Below are 15,270 nucleotides of genomic sequence, written 5' to 3' on the forward strand. Positions count from 1 at the left end.
TTCTTGAAAACATAGTCGGTAAGAAACCGATATTACTCTACACACCTAACGAGATATAGAGCTTCTTAGAAATATGGAAGTGTAAGTGAGTAATTCTTGAAAAACATATAACAGCAGGCTAGAAATGTGAAGCTGCAGCATCCTTGGTCACTATTTTATTTTCAAGATCTGTTTCTCTTTTGTGTTGGCAAAAGAAAAAAAATCCTTTTGTAAAGAAAATCCTAGAGAATCAGAATTCTGAGGCCGAAGAGCTTTCATATCAAAATACTTTGAATTTTTGTTCACTTTTCAAAATAAAACATAAATGCACATGCATGTAAAACATCAGAATCCCTCTGCAGTGCAGCCATTTTTCCTTGCAATTTTATTGAAGTTTTTTAATGCTGATAATTATTTTTTTAAAGATCTGAGTACAAGTAGCAGAAAACTTTATAAAACAAATGGAAGAAATTGATTAACCACTTGCTTTAAAAGATACAGTATAAGCTACAAATAACTGAAGTTTCAACAACGGATTTCTTCATTGAACTACTTACTTTAAACAAGGAAGATTTATTTAGAAAATTATACTTAAAAGGAAAAAACTATATAATTTGACTACTTTTAAAATCTAACCCAAAATCCCAAAATGAAGTAACATAAAAATCTGTAAGATTGTCCTAACTGAAGTCGCACCAACGTTTTTTTAAAGTACCACCAACAATAGCCCAGTCCTGGGCACAGGTGTGTTAACTTCTGCAGAGGCTTCCCTGACTCTTTACAGTGTTCTCCCAACTACTCTTATCAATTATGGATTTTCTTACCTTTTTTTTTTTTTCTTACCTACTACCTGTTTCCAGGATTTAATTATCCTATATAACATAGGCTTGAATTCAGAGAGCAAAATAATCCCCCCAAAACATTTTGATTTTCAGTCTGAAAATAAAGTATCAAATAGAACTGCAATGGGAATATACTGCCCGATTATTAAGGAAAAGAACAATTCTTTTAAAAGAAAATTCTTTTTTAAAATTATTTCTATACCTGGTAAGTCCCAGAAAAACACATATACTCCCTTCACAGACCACACATATTACAGATATCCTGTCTTTGACTTCATTTGGAACTGTATGCTACAGTCCCAGTTAGAGGAAACTCTTCACTTCAATGCAAGTTTTTTTCTGAGACAGCAGGGAGTTGCAGCAGTTCCTAAGTTTACTTACTGAGCAACAACATAGTAAAAAAAGTTGTGTATCAGTTCTATGAACAAGGCATAGAAACAAACAAACAAACAAAAAAATATCAAAATTCTACTGTTAGATTCTCATTAGGTATCACCAAGAAATTAGTATCTCTTAAATAAATGTACTTTAAAGAAAAAAAAAAAAGAGTCAGGAGAATAAGCAAAGCTGATTATAACAAGAATGAAAAAAAATAGACATTATGGGGGACAGAAGAGGGGTCAAAAAGCAGTAGCTGAGAAGCACTCAGGAAAGATCTAAAATAGTCATTTATTGCTCAAGAACGTGTATTGTGCAGACAGATGCATACATTCTAGAAGCTATAGTTAGCCATCTGCTCTTTCCTTTTGTGCCTTGGGGAAAAAAACGTGCAGAGAATACACAGATCAAGCTTCCAGCTTGAAAGAACAACTGCAGGGCTCTATGGTAAGGCCGAGAATCTCCCCTACTTTTCAGGGGACCTCCTCTATGCTGCTGTGACTATAGGCTTCTTCCAAACCTCTTTTTTCACACTACTCTCTCATCCACTCCTGTCAGCTTTCTACTTAGAGTATCAGTAAATTCACCTCACAGCATTTAAAGATTTTATTCTGTCTCCATCCTATTACTTTACTTATGTATTTTACCCAGTATTCCCCCAACTTGTTTAATCAGAGTATAAGACCATCACGGCAGAGATTGTCTGTGGATGTCTGTGCAAAACAAAGCACAAAACTTTGTTTCAGCCAAAGTACATGTAACTTTACCAAGTATGATGCTTATGCTAAAAGCAAATGGCCCCCCAAAATTGGAAACAGTAGCTACTAATATTATACAGATCCTGAGCATTCAGGATGCTCTCATTCAGCAAACACTCCTGAGATTTGCTGAACGTTGTACTTTTTGATCAGTGTCATCTTTTTCATCAGTGAATGAGAAGTTAAGCAAGTTACCCATACTCAGAGTTCCCAGCAGAAACCAGGGGGGAAGCTAGAGCTTGTGTCTCGGCCACGTACTGCAATTATTGAATAATGCTCCTTTTTCATAAAAAATACACCCTCTCAGCTATGAATGTGGAATTACAGGGCATCACATTATTCCCCCATAGATTGTCTGCTTTTCAGATTTGCTCATTATAAAATGGAGAGCGCCAGAATAAAAAAAAAAAAAAAAAAAAAAGAACTCTTAGAATACTAGTGCTATTCAGTCCTAAGTAAAACAAACAAATTTTAGGTGGAAATTAAGAAAGGCAATCAAGCCCTAAACAGTAAAAACATTACTGACTTTGTAGTAATTTTCTCTGCATTGATAACAAAGAGAATTTTTCTTAGTCTCATGGTTGAATAGAGAGAAACACAGCAACTGCACGGTACAGAACTCCAATGAAAGTCCTTTCCTCCCTACAGCAGTCAGTCCCAAGACGACCAACTGCCAGGGTCTTAATTCTGTCTCGAACAAAGGTCTGTCAGATTCTGAAGTCCAGAAAACAAGTATATCCCCTGAAAAGGCCAATAATATGAGTTTATATTGCAAAGAAGACATTCTAATTTCATGCCATCTCTCAGTGCCAAAAAAAAAAAAATTTTTTTTATTGTCTTGTTAATAAAATGCCAATGAAAACATTTTCTAAATCAGAATCTATATATCACAAGAAAATAATTCACAATTAAATATAAGTTGATTATCCTTTCTAATGATAACGTGAACTCCTTCAGGAGACTGCTGGGTTTCAAAATTCTGATAATCAGTAGTGCAAACAAATCAGATGCTAAATTATGAAGTGTTTGCAAGCAAAGGCTAATGCACAAAGACACTACCTTAGAACTTAAAATCAAAACTAAACTCTAATAAATAGAGTTGTATCGGCACAACTCCTGAGCCTCAAAGGGCTGAAGCCGCAAAGTCACCACTGAGGAGCAGAGCAGGGCCCGCGGAGTTCAAGAGTTACTTTGTGCAGAGGCTGTGGCAATGATGACTTGACATAATTGGAGCATGTTTTGAAAACTCACTCGTCTGCTTCTTTTCCACAAATAACACCATGAAAACAGGAAAACTGCTCACAGAGCAGTCCCTGGATTTGAACATGGAAATACAACACTGTTAAATGCAACCTGGGAAACTGGGCAGTTGGCTGTCAGAGCAAGGAAGAAAGACCTGAAGTCTGAAAAGACACCATGGACTTGCAACAAATAAATAATAAGAGAGGATGTTTACTAGTTATACATTACTGAAGTGCTTATCTTTCAAAGAACTGCCTACATCACTGATGGTATCCTGACTGTTGATCAAACAAGTTCCTAACCAAACCAAACCATAAAACACTAGCAGTCAACACTTACACCAACACTAGCTTCCAGATCAGAAAAAAGGATGTCTCATTGCCACATGATAAAATCCAGCACACAAGCTTACTATACAAACTATAAACAGCTACTCAAACACTCCCTGTTGTTGGCTTTACATAAACAAAATGCTCAAGCAGATCCCAAAACCATTTACTGTGTGACTATTTCAGCATCCACATAGTTCAGTTTCTCCCCAGATTACTTTCTCCATAACCACTGCTGAGTATTTCACTTACGGAGATGACTTTTCAGCAAAACAGTGATATTTTTAAAATCATACAGAGGTCTTAAAGCATGATGCAAAGCACAAACAGCAGCTCTATATTACAAAAGATGAAAACAAGTAGGTTAAAATCACTTAAATGACAAGTAACAGTTGCCAGACGTCTCCACCTGACCCACACAAACCAGCCAGCAACTTTCAAGAGGAAAGTGGGCTGGAACAGAACCACATCTTGATTTTTCAAGCAACATGAAGTTAGTTGGTTTAAAGCAGCTGATCAAATTATGTTTTTATGGTCAGGGTCTTTTTGTGTGGGGAGAGGAAGGAAAAAAGACAGGAATGCAAGCAATTCAGTTAACAGAATTTTATTTAACAAGCATGGGAAAACTTCACTCCAAACCATGAACACAAAGAAAACACTTTGAACAAAAAGTGATGGATCAGCATCCCAAGATCCAATAAAGGACATTTGACCCCAAAACACACAAAGTTATTTGTGCTAAAGAAACTGAAAGTAGGTGTTTGCAAACAAGTGGTTTTTAAACCACTCATACTTACAAACCTCTTGTGCTTTCCTGATAATTTAAGAGTATCTGCCTCAAACATTCAGCTGCACATAGGTTATCACTACAATTTGGATTTACAACAACACATTACTCAAACAGGATGTTGTATACAGCTATCTGGAAGGGATTAGTTGAGAGTCTGTCGTTCGGAAACACAACAACAGAAAGACCGAGGAAAGTAAGGGTCCATCAGAATTAATATTAAGAGTCCAGAAATTAATTACAAAGATTGAATCCCATGAAAATCCCAGAGAGGCAGAAATTAAAAAAAAAAAAAAACTTAAAATATTAAATCAGCATCTAAATGCTACTCAAAATATGCAGAGGTAAAACCTCATGGAACCAAAAACTAGGTTCAATATAACAAACTAGAATACAGTTAAATACAAACTTACCTTCCAAAATTTCACTTCTATTTTAAGGGAGTACTCCTTCCCTGTTTAATAATGACCAACTTCAAAAACAACCTGTCCATTTTGGTATAATGGATAAGAGTGCTCCTTTCATTTTCATGGATCTGAAAGTCTGTAGATCACTAATTTAGACATATTTAACCACAGCTGTATTGCTCCCTCATACTCTAAGCCAATATTGCAAAGTTGGTATTAACCATTTTCTTTTCTCTGGGGGCGGAGAAAGCCTCATAGTCCTACAGCACATATCTTTATCACAAAAGCTGTGTTAGGTCCATAACATACACACATTTATTGAAACAGTTATGTTGATTTTGTCTAAATTTGTATCCGCAGTTGACCGAAGAAACTTTGGGAAGTACATGAAAGAAGGAAGTGACTTCAAGGTTGGGTTCAGCCTGCAGGAACATAGAACTACACTTTCCAATAAACTTTAATGCCTGTGTGCAGACAAAGAAGATTTCATCTCTGAGCACACCTTGATCCCTCTACATTTGAGAGGGCTGAGCTTCACTTAGAAATGACATGGAATGTCAAAACAGAACACTTCAATACAAAGTGGAAACAATCATCAGTAATAAATAAGAACTGCTGCAGTGGTTAAGACAAACTTAGCTGGATAGGACAGATAGATAAGCAAACCTCCTCACATTAAAGCCTGAGGCAAGATGACTTCAATAGTTTTAGCAGATCTCTAAAGAAAGGCAGATGCTGCACATCTTACACCTTACTGAGCAGATCCCCTGCAACCACTTTGCTGATCCATTTTCAGAAAAGCCAATGCTGTCACCACCAGCAGCCAGACCACATGAACAGCCTGGTATTAAGAAGGTGGTTTCCTTAAAACACGCACTAGTACTACGCAAAAGCTGAGGAAGATCAAGAGATCATCAAACCATGACCCTGACTCTTAGGGTAAAATGACAGAAAGCTGTCATAGTAGCAGAAATAAAGAAGAATTTCTGAAGTTTTACTTGTCTGACCATCTCCTTCACATTTTGACAGTGCAGGCATTTAAAACTATTTTGTGCTCAAGTCCAATGTTGCAGTACTCAGGCTGTGAAGTCTTAAAACATAACTCACAAGTCAACCAATCCAGGAAAGATATCATTCCAAAAACTTAATGGTCTCAAGCTCTGAGAGTGTTTACTGCATTTTTGCCAAAATTTGGTAATTTAAATCAAAGTTTTAGAAACAAGTAAAATGAACCTCATCTTGTAACAGTCTTCAGAAAAATTTTTACTGAAAAAGTATTATCATAACACTAAAAACATGACTTTGAAGTATTATATTCACAGAAACATTCATTCAAAAGAGCACGAACACTATGCATTTCTTTCCAAGCTTACCAGTAGCTGTTAGTATGACATCAGGATGCAGTACAGAAAGAAACTAATATTGAAAGAAAAGCTTAGAGTTATATTGAAACTAAAACATATGAGATTCCCTCTTTTTAATACACCCACAAGCAACAGTAATCACCTGTAAGGGACAGCTTTGCAAAATTATTTCCATGTTACTATGGATTATTAGGCAGCTTCAGACTACCAGAAAAGCAGTATTACGCCATTCAACCCAACCAGAGACAAAAAAAAAAACCCTACAACCCAAAAACCAAACAAAAAACTTCAATCAAGCAAAAGAACTAAACACTTTTTAAAATTAAAATGACTAATTATAAAGTGTTGTGATATAAGTAAGTAGCCAAAATCATGTACTCTTTTTTTTTTTCCCCTGGATGACTGAGGACTTTGTTGCATTAAATTTTGGGGCTGTTGTGGGAAAGAATGGGTATGGTTTTAGTATTACATTGACACCTTGTCTAACATTAAGTGAAAAAAATAAATGCCAACAACAAAGAACCAGTTAGGAACACAATCCTAGTTTATACACAGATAAAATGTGGTGAATGTTTTTGAAGTTATTTTTCCTTTCTGTTAACATTTCTTATTTTTTTGGATGTTAAGTTGTCTTGTTTTACTTGAAGACCTCCCTGTTAAAATGGTAAAGGGTATAGAAATTCCCTCAAAACATTTCACTGAAATGGGCAAATCACTAATATATATATTAATCATAAAGAAAAAATCTTGTGGCAACTTTTTTAGGCAATTATTTTAATTACTTGCTAACAAAATAAAAAAACCCTTGATGCTCCAAAAAATAGCATCACGGATTTCAACTCTATGCCACCTGCGACATTAACTAAATTTAAGAAAATTTAGATATTCTTAAACTAACATATCAGCAGATGTGATAATTTTTAATTAAAAAATACAGTTCAATTTTCAACTGTTTCACTGTCTGGCCATGAGTTACAATCCTTAGCCACTCAAGCCCCAATACAACATACAGGTTGAAGGAAAGTTTATTCACTGAATTCACACAACAGGCAGTGTAACGGCTTGTACAGTGGAAGTATTAAATTTGGGTCACTCATTTTTTATTACTGTGATTTTCTATTGCTATTTTGCTTTTTCATGTTCATCCAAGTTACCTCACTCCTCCTTACTGAGCAAAACTAGCCAGATGTAGAAGCGATTTGGATAAACCAAGGAAAATGGCACAGCAGGAGAAAATAAAACCAAAACCAAACCAACGTTTAGTTCTTGCTGAACCTAGCTTAGGCTTCGCAATGCCACATTCAATGCCTTCACATTCATGGCAGTTCTCAAAGAGGTTTGTCCTCAGCAATCAGAAACCCGCAATAAAGGTGCAGATTCACTGTAGATAAGCCTTCACCATGATGACACTTGCCAAGACATCATTTTTAATTATTTAACATCTAAGTAATAAAACACTCCGAGAAATACCTTTAGCGTGTCTAAGAATAGAATCCGCAAAGCCTGACAATATTTGAATATATACTGATTCGCAACACCATTTGCACTGAAAAACTAGAGATCTGGTCTCAATCGAAGCACAAAATTCTATGAAATTTGTGGCATCTCATAAATTACAGTTGCTGACTTTTGTGATACAAGTTTATTAGATGAGGAAGAGAAAAACAGTGTAGCAGCAAACAAGCCCACAGATGGTTAACAACATTATGCAGCACTTTAGCCACAGTCAAGTTAATTCACCTTCACTTTCACCTGGAAACGGGGATTCAAAAGCATGTGTATGTGGTTATAACACCATCAGCACAACATGATCAGAGAAATAAGCAAAGACAGATTGTCATATGGCAGCATACCATACTGATTGGAGGAGAGAAAGAGAGGTGTGATAAGGAAACTTAATTAACTTTGATGAACTGTGAATTGGACAGGGACCAATTTTTCAGTTCTGCAGGTGGGGAAGAAAAGCTAATTTCTAAGATGTTGGTGTGTAAAGTAACAGGAGACCTGGCAAGAGCCCAAGTATGAAAGACAGAAGGAGATCAAAATGACCCAATTGTGAGCTGAGAGAACAGTGGATAACTGAAGATAAAGAGAGGGAGAAAAAAAAGATACAGATTTAGAATCCAAAGATCTTCAGTCAAGCAAGATAGCAGGGAAAAGACTGGGTAATTGGTGGCTTATTTACTGTTTTCTCAGCATCCCTCTATGGTAAGTTACAACAAAAAGAAATTCCAGTCACAATTATGTATTTAAACACAGTCAATTATTTCTACGTTTAGCACAATTTAAAATCCTACAGTAACCTGCATTTAGATAGCTTCCTAGAAGCATTGTCTGCTAAAAGATCTTCATTTAAATATTTTTAGGGGAAAAGTTTGTTCAAGTTTGAAGGCACGTGTTCAACTATTTTCATTTAGGAAGAAGTGAAGATTGAAATAAGTATTCTGTAAATGTGAAAAGAATTTCTTTAAATAGCTCTAATACTTCAAGAATTCACAGAAGAAAAAAAAAATTTTTTAAAGTAGTTTCAAGAATCACTGGAAAACAAAGCTTCAACTTTCAAGCAAGTTTATTTTGTATAGGTGACAAGTTATGCATTTATGATGCCTTAAATTAATGGTGCAAGAACATGTTTACAATGTAACAAGCAGCTAAAAATCAAAACAAGAGTCACGCAACATCCTTCAGTCACTTGTCTCTAAAGTATGCACTGAAAAATATACAGAGTTCCCAGGCCCTCTTCATTAGTTTGTGCCTTTTAAGCCATGAAAGCAAAGATAAGATACTGTGAAGAATACTTGCCTAAATCTGCATGCAAATACACAAAAGCATTTACCACTGCTCTAACACAATGATCGTTTCCTTTATAGAAAGGTTAATTCTATAGTCAAGGCAACAATGAAATGAGCAATGAGCATATGTTAATATAGTTTCATGAAATTAGAGCACTTTATTGCCACAAAATAGAAGTGTTAGTAACTGTGAATACTGTTAGTAACTGTCAATAAAAACTTACAAAGAAAAATAAGGTTTTATAGCTGTTTTTAAAGGAAAAGAATATGTAGCCTCAGGATTTTTCCATTTATGTTTTTATTTGGAAGCAAAACCAGTTTAAGAAGCTTCCATTCTCCCCAGTCCACTTATACCCATAACAAAGCTCACTGCTTCTCTAACCACAGTAGTACAACATCTTACAGATACTGAGGAGTTTAAAACTCCATGTTTCCTATGGGGAGTAATAAGAAAGTGATCCAGTCTTACAACACAGCCTCCCTCACAAGCAGTCCTAGTTCTATTAGACTTGTGGCACAAGGGTAGGAGCAAGAACCTCTCAACCAGGCTTCCCTGCAGAAGAAAATACACTGTGTCACTACAACCTGCGTTATTTCCTTTAAGTAGTGACAATTACACACTAAATAACATACTAAGTTACATGCAAGATAAACACTCAGACAACAGCAAATTAACCTCATCTTGCCTGCATTCTTACTTCTAGCATAAACATGCTAGAAATACTATGCCACTTAGCTGTTTTATAGAAAAAAAAAGTTAAATACATTGAGGGATCTACTACTCAAAAGGAATTCTCTAGAACATTTTAGTCTTTCTGTAACCAATTATTTTTAATTTTGTTAAAAACATACACAAGAGAATTATATATCATATAAAATGGTACTTTCTTCTAAACTTGCTCACAACTTCAGCAACCAGCTATCATCTTACCTGGAGAACTCTTATTTAAAAGTTATGGTCTTAATCCTGCAACTGCTCTGCACTGATAAAGCCCTACGACATCACTGGAGTCCCACGGAGGTCAACAACGCAATCTTGCTGCAAGATCAAAAGCATCCGTGCTTTTGCAACATTTTATTTCTAATTCGCTACTTAACACTCCTCAAAATATTTTGGCATAGGTACGCAAAACAGAGGGGGGAGAAAGTTACAGACTATTCTTTTCCAACTAATTACCATCACTGTGTATTTTGAGATTACAGTACTAAACACTCCAGTTTACTTTCCTCTTCCTATACTAATATTCTTATGTACTATAACAGATTTTAGATTTTCCATTATTATTATTTGCAAAGCCCTCAACAGTTTCCATGTGTTGAAAAACACTGTCATTGCTTTCCTCAACAAAGAAATCCGTTTTGCCTTCAGGTTCTGCAAGCCATAGACAATTCTGGCAATAATCACTTTTTGGATATATTTCGGAGCTTGACATTCTTTTTTACGTCAGAAAGCTTTCCCCCGCTGTGTAAGGGAACAGAATCTCTCTAAAACAGTATTTGCCCTTATAGTTGCAAAACAAAACAAAAAAAAAATGCACTGCAACTCTCGTAACTAGAAAAATCATTATCTATTTGATAAACAGGTAGTTTTTACAGTGAACCTGAAAATCACTTCAGCATATATTGCTCTACTGGACAGAAGTGTTCTCAAAAGAGCGGCAAAAGAAAATACTGGAAAAGACCGCAGGATCAGAGGATCTAACGTAAGCAGACTGGAGAAAACAACAAGGATGATTCTTCTAGGTCTCAAAAAAAACGAGGACGCCAAAACAGGTGAAGTTGTCTGTGGTCTTGCAGCACCACTGAAATAGGAGACAAATGCCATCATACAGGCTCCAAATCTACATCCTTTTATGCCTAGGACAGGAGCTTGAGGAGAGAAAGACCAGGAGTAAAGAAAAGAGATGCTACAAGCGTATCTAATACAGATTAATCCGAGACTACTAGAAAAAATGGAAACTGAATAGGGAAGGTTTTACTACCCTGTCCTCTCAGCCTGGATCAGATGTAAGTGACCCTGCAGACTCGGGCCGAAGAACATCAGTGAAGAGCACCCACCCGACACCTTCCACCCGACACCTTCCACCCGCAGCAGGGGGACAGCGCAAACCTTCCGTAGGAACAAGGAACGCCAAGTCCCGGGCAGTCACCGAAAAGTTGGGCGACAGCATGAGTCCGTAGCCTCGGCAGCTCCTCTCCGCTCCCAGCGGTCCCAGCCCACCCCTTCGAAGGGAGCAACTCGGGATTGGGGCCAAACCCGAGCCTTTCGGACCTCAGGAGTGGACTGCTGCCACACGCTCCTTCAGCCCAACGAAAACTACCTCGGCGCGTTCTCCCAAACCCGGGCAGCTCCTACTGCGTTTAACCGGGGCCTGAGGGACCGGAGGACGGTCGCCGCGCGCCCGCCGACACCACCGTTCCCCCCCCCGCCCGCCCGCCCGCACTGCGAGGGGCCTCGGGGGTCGCTCCCCCCCGACCGGCGGAGGTGGCCGGAGCCAAGCCAGAGGGGACGCCGAGCCCGCTGCGTGAGGAGGATCACGGGCCCTCCGGAGCTGCCGCCGCGGCCCCGCCTCAGCTCGCACCAAGAGCGCTACGGGCAGGCGGGAAGGGGGCCGGGTAAAGGGGGGAGGAGTGGGTTGGCGGCGGGCTGACAACAGCCACGGCCGCCGCACGGCGCTTCCCCTTCGGGACCGCCATCGGCGCCGCCCCTCCCACCGCATCTCCTCCCGCAACAACAGCCCGGGCCCGCCCTGCGCCAGCGGCCGCCGCCCTCCGACCGGCCGACCGCCCGCGGGACGGCGGCGGGGCTGCTCGCCGCTCCCTCACACGGGAGGGACGCGGACGGACACCCAGACACACACACCCCCCGCCTGGGCGCCGCCTTCGCCTCCTCCCCCCGCCGGCGCCGCTCCTTGACAGTTGGCGGCTGGGCGGGCGCCGCGGGAACGCCAAGTGCGTGCGGCCGGTAAGCGGTCCGTCCCCCCTCCCGCCGCGGCTGAGGCGAGAGGGGGCCCCCGCCCGGGCCGCCCGCCGCCCTTCCCCCCCGGGACTCACTGCGGAGGTTGTGGATGAGCTCGGAGTGGCTGGCGCCGCCCGACTTCCAGGCCATGGCTAGACACGCTCTGCGGAGCAGGTACAGAGCCGCCTTCAGCGCCGCGACTGCGCACAGCAGCTTCCCCAGGAAGGACACAACCTCCAGCGCCGACACAGGCGCCGCCTCCTCCCCGCCGCCGCCACCGCCTCCCCCTCCCGCCGCCGCTGCGGCTGCCGCGCGCCCGCCGAGGGGAGGGGCCACGCGCCCACCGCCCCGCGCGCCCGACATCCTCCCGTCGTCGTCGCCGCCGCTCCGCCGGCCCGCGCTGCACCCCCCTCCCGCGCATGCGCCCCCGGGGCCGCGCGTGGGGAGATCCCCGCGCGCGCGGCGGGGGCGGCTGTTGGTCTGCCGTTCCCCACCCCCCCCTCCTCTCCCCTCCCGGTGTCCGGGGGCTGCGGGCGCGGGTTTTGTGTCGGCTGAGGACCTCCGTTAATGAATGGAGCTAGGGTAAACGGCACGCACCCCTCCTTCCCCCGAGCTTTAGCGTGTCGTGAAATGAACCGGCAGACGCCGTGTACCGAGTGGGGGGGGGGCGCGGGGGGCTAGGGGCCGCCGGGCCCTGCCTGTCGGTTACGGCGGCGGCGCCGCCACCAGCCCCCCTCCCCTCCGCCGCCGCGGCCCAGCGCGGGCCCTTGCGACGGAGCCAATTACCGCCGTCCCGCGGCGTGGTGTTTTGCATGCGGCGCGCCTATTGGCCGCCGCCAGCCCGCGCGGGCCAGGCCTACGTGTCGGAGGCTGCCATTGGCCAGCCCCGGGCCGGTCGCCGCGCCCCCGCCCCGCAGGCGGCAGTCATTGGGGGTGGGGGGGTGGGGGGGGGGAGGGGTGTGTGAGGGAAGGATGTGACCGAACCCCAGGAAAACAACACCAAAAAATATTAAAAAATGGGGATGGGTGGGAGGTTATGGGAGTTGGCACACCCGAGTGTGTAGCTGAACGCTGCCAGGGCACCAACGGTCTGTTAGGAGCGCGAGGCTGTGGTAGGGCAAAGTTACAAATTAAAATTCCTTTTAAAAGGTGTCGAGGTCATAAAATCAGTGACTCAGAATTTAATAAATGCCCAAGTGACGCTTCCGACGTGGCCTTTGCTCTGTCCCAGCGTAGGCACACGATGAAATAGCAATCTTAAGGGAAAAGTAGCACCTCTGGTTCCTCCCACAGCCCGTGGCATCAATGCAGAAAAGCGGAGAATTAATTTCCTACAGTCCTGTGGTGTTCCTGGTACTCCTGAACTCCTTCATGATTAATTTTGCCACCAAAATTCATTTACCACCTGATATTTATACGTGTTTTCCATTGGTAGTTGTTTTGTTTTTTTTTTTTTTGAAGGGAAAGCAAATTCCATTATTGCAGCTGATTTTGGGGAACCTCCTGTCAGCGCTGTGACTTCTGCGTTTGTGGCCCCTTCTGGTCCCTGCGGGCAGGAGCTTCCACACCCAACCCTACAGCCTTTCCTCTCTTAACCAGACGCAGCAGTGCAGGTATGTCATCTGCTGGGTACCAGACAGCACGGGTTTTGGTTCTTTTCTTTTGAAACATGAGAAGAGCAATACGTAACTATGAATGGATATCCCCTATCAATAGTACGTTGTGTAAACATTAGAGAAAACAAGGTACCATCCAGTAGATATAAATTAAAATATTATATTGTTTCTTGAAAGCCTTCCTGGTACAAGGACGCACACAGCCTAACGTACCACCATGGGAGACAGAGAGAACATCGTCTCCTGTGCGAGAACACATCCTGGGAGGGACGAGCCTTTTCCAGTTGCACACAACACATATACTCCATCCCATCAGCACTGGTTCAGCTGCAGAACGTGAGGTGAAGGTGGGCATCTGTTTTTCGGGCTAGCGGTCAACCCAGAGCAAATCTGGGGGTTGCCCAATGCATACACCAGGTCCCATCCATGGAATTCCCAGACCTTTCCCATCTGGGACTTTTAATCCTGGAGACAGAACCACTGCTTCATTCTGTATTCTCCATCTAACTTCTCCTAAGCATGATCTGGCAACTGCTCTACAGTCTGTGAGAGGCTCCCAGCCTGCCCCAGAATATAAAAAGTTTCCCTGTTATATCCAGTGGGCTGGGAGAGAAGGAAAGAAGCCGTGGAGTCAGAGGAATTCCCAAAGAGCAGCAAATACAGAGAACAGGCAGACATTGTAAAAATACACACACAAAAATACTTCATTGTTTTAAAGGCAAAAGACATTTTCTGTTGTCAGATGCAAGCAAACTGCATTGCTCTCACATAGAGAGGCTGTTGGCAAGAAATGAGCTGGCTCATGTTTAAAAGCATTCCAGGGATACTTACCCCCTTGGGAGACCAGAAACACAAGAGAAACCATTTACACAGGAACTGACGCTGCTGACCAGCACCAGCCTGAACTAGGGTTAAGCTCGTCACAGAGCACAGTGAAAGAGCCCACCTTTATCTCCCAGGAACTTGCAGACTTGCCCAGGCGCTTTTGGACTGAATGTACCTATTGTTCATCTCTTGGCTACATTCTTGGCATGACTGCTCAAGGGAATGACAAGAACACGAGTGTGAGCCTTCCTAAGCGATAGCTGGGGTGTCCTGGATGGATACCAGGCATGTGAGAAGGAAACAGCATTTGGCTCTGCACGTTTTCGGGAGCTTTAAGACAAGCCAAGTCGCCTCAAAGGGCCCTGAGAAACTAACATGCACCAGTAGTGGCAGGATGCACCCATCAGCGCAGTAAACGAGCATGAGGGTCCCTAGCTCTTTCTGCTCTATAACCCCAGGCCATGACTGCATTTCTTAAACTTATTAGGAGCATAGCCATTAAGATAAAACTAAAAGGAACATAAACATTCTACAGTAGAGTAAAAGACAAGCAGAATTTTTTTTTTAAAAAAAAGTGATTTCTGGCCATCAGCATTCGCGTGCAACCGTACCATCTGCTCTGACACTCAGCATTCCTGTATCCTCTTCCCCCTCACTTGTCCAAACTGGCCTGAGCACTTTGGTCCCTGGATCCCCACTGCCAGTTGCAGGCACCTCCATCTACCACGGGTACAGCCATCTCCCTGGACTCTCCAGGTCCGTGCTGGTGCACGGACAGCCCCGTTAGGGAAGAGGCATGAGAATGCCAGCAGCTAGAGTGGGCCGTCACTTGATTGTTCTGACATGGAGATCCCACTAATTTTAAGCACATGTCGGATCTCTCTCCTTTTCCGCACATTCACCCACATCTCAATCCCTTAGCAGTACTTACATACATTTATATATAAACCCCTCCACGCTACTATTTCTGTTTCATCCTTTCCCTCCCACCT

The 15,270-nt window shown here is 42.5% G+C and overlaps 1 protein-coding gene across 4 annotated transcripts in view; it reads right to left on the reverse strand.

The window, feature by feature from the left end:
• PCMT1 (protein-L-isoaspartate (D-aspartate) O-methyltransferase) overlaps positions 1-12,200 on the reverse strand; it is a 34,307-nt gene extending 22,107 nt beyond the window's left edge. For 3 of the 4 annotated variants that reach the window (XM_074144526.1, XM_074144525.1, XM_074144528.1), the window contains exon 1: positions 11,933-12,200. In XM_074144526.1, the coding sequence (XP_074000627.1) occupies positions 11,933-12,200 (268 nt within the window). The remainder of the gene's footprint in view (positions 1-11,932) is intronic. The other variant, XM_074144529.1, reaches the window with a different exon arrangement.
• Positions 12,201-15,270: the final 3,070 nt, after the last annotated feature.

Source organism: Numenius arquata, chromosome 2, assembly GCF_964106895.1.
Source record: "Numenius arquata chromosome 2, bNumArq3.hap1.1, whole genome shotgun sequence".
Taxonomy (NCBI): domain Eukaryota; kingdom Metazoa; phylum Chordata; class Aves; order Charadriiformes; family Scolopacidae; genus Numenius; species Numenius arquata.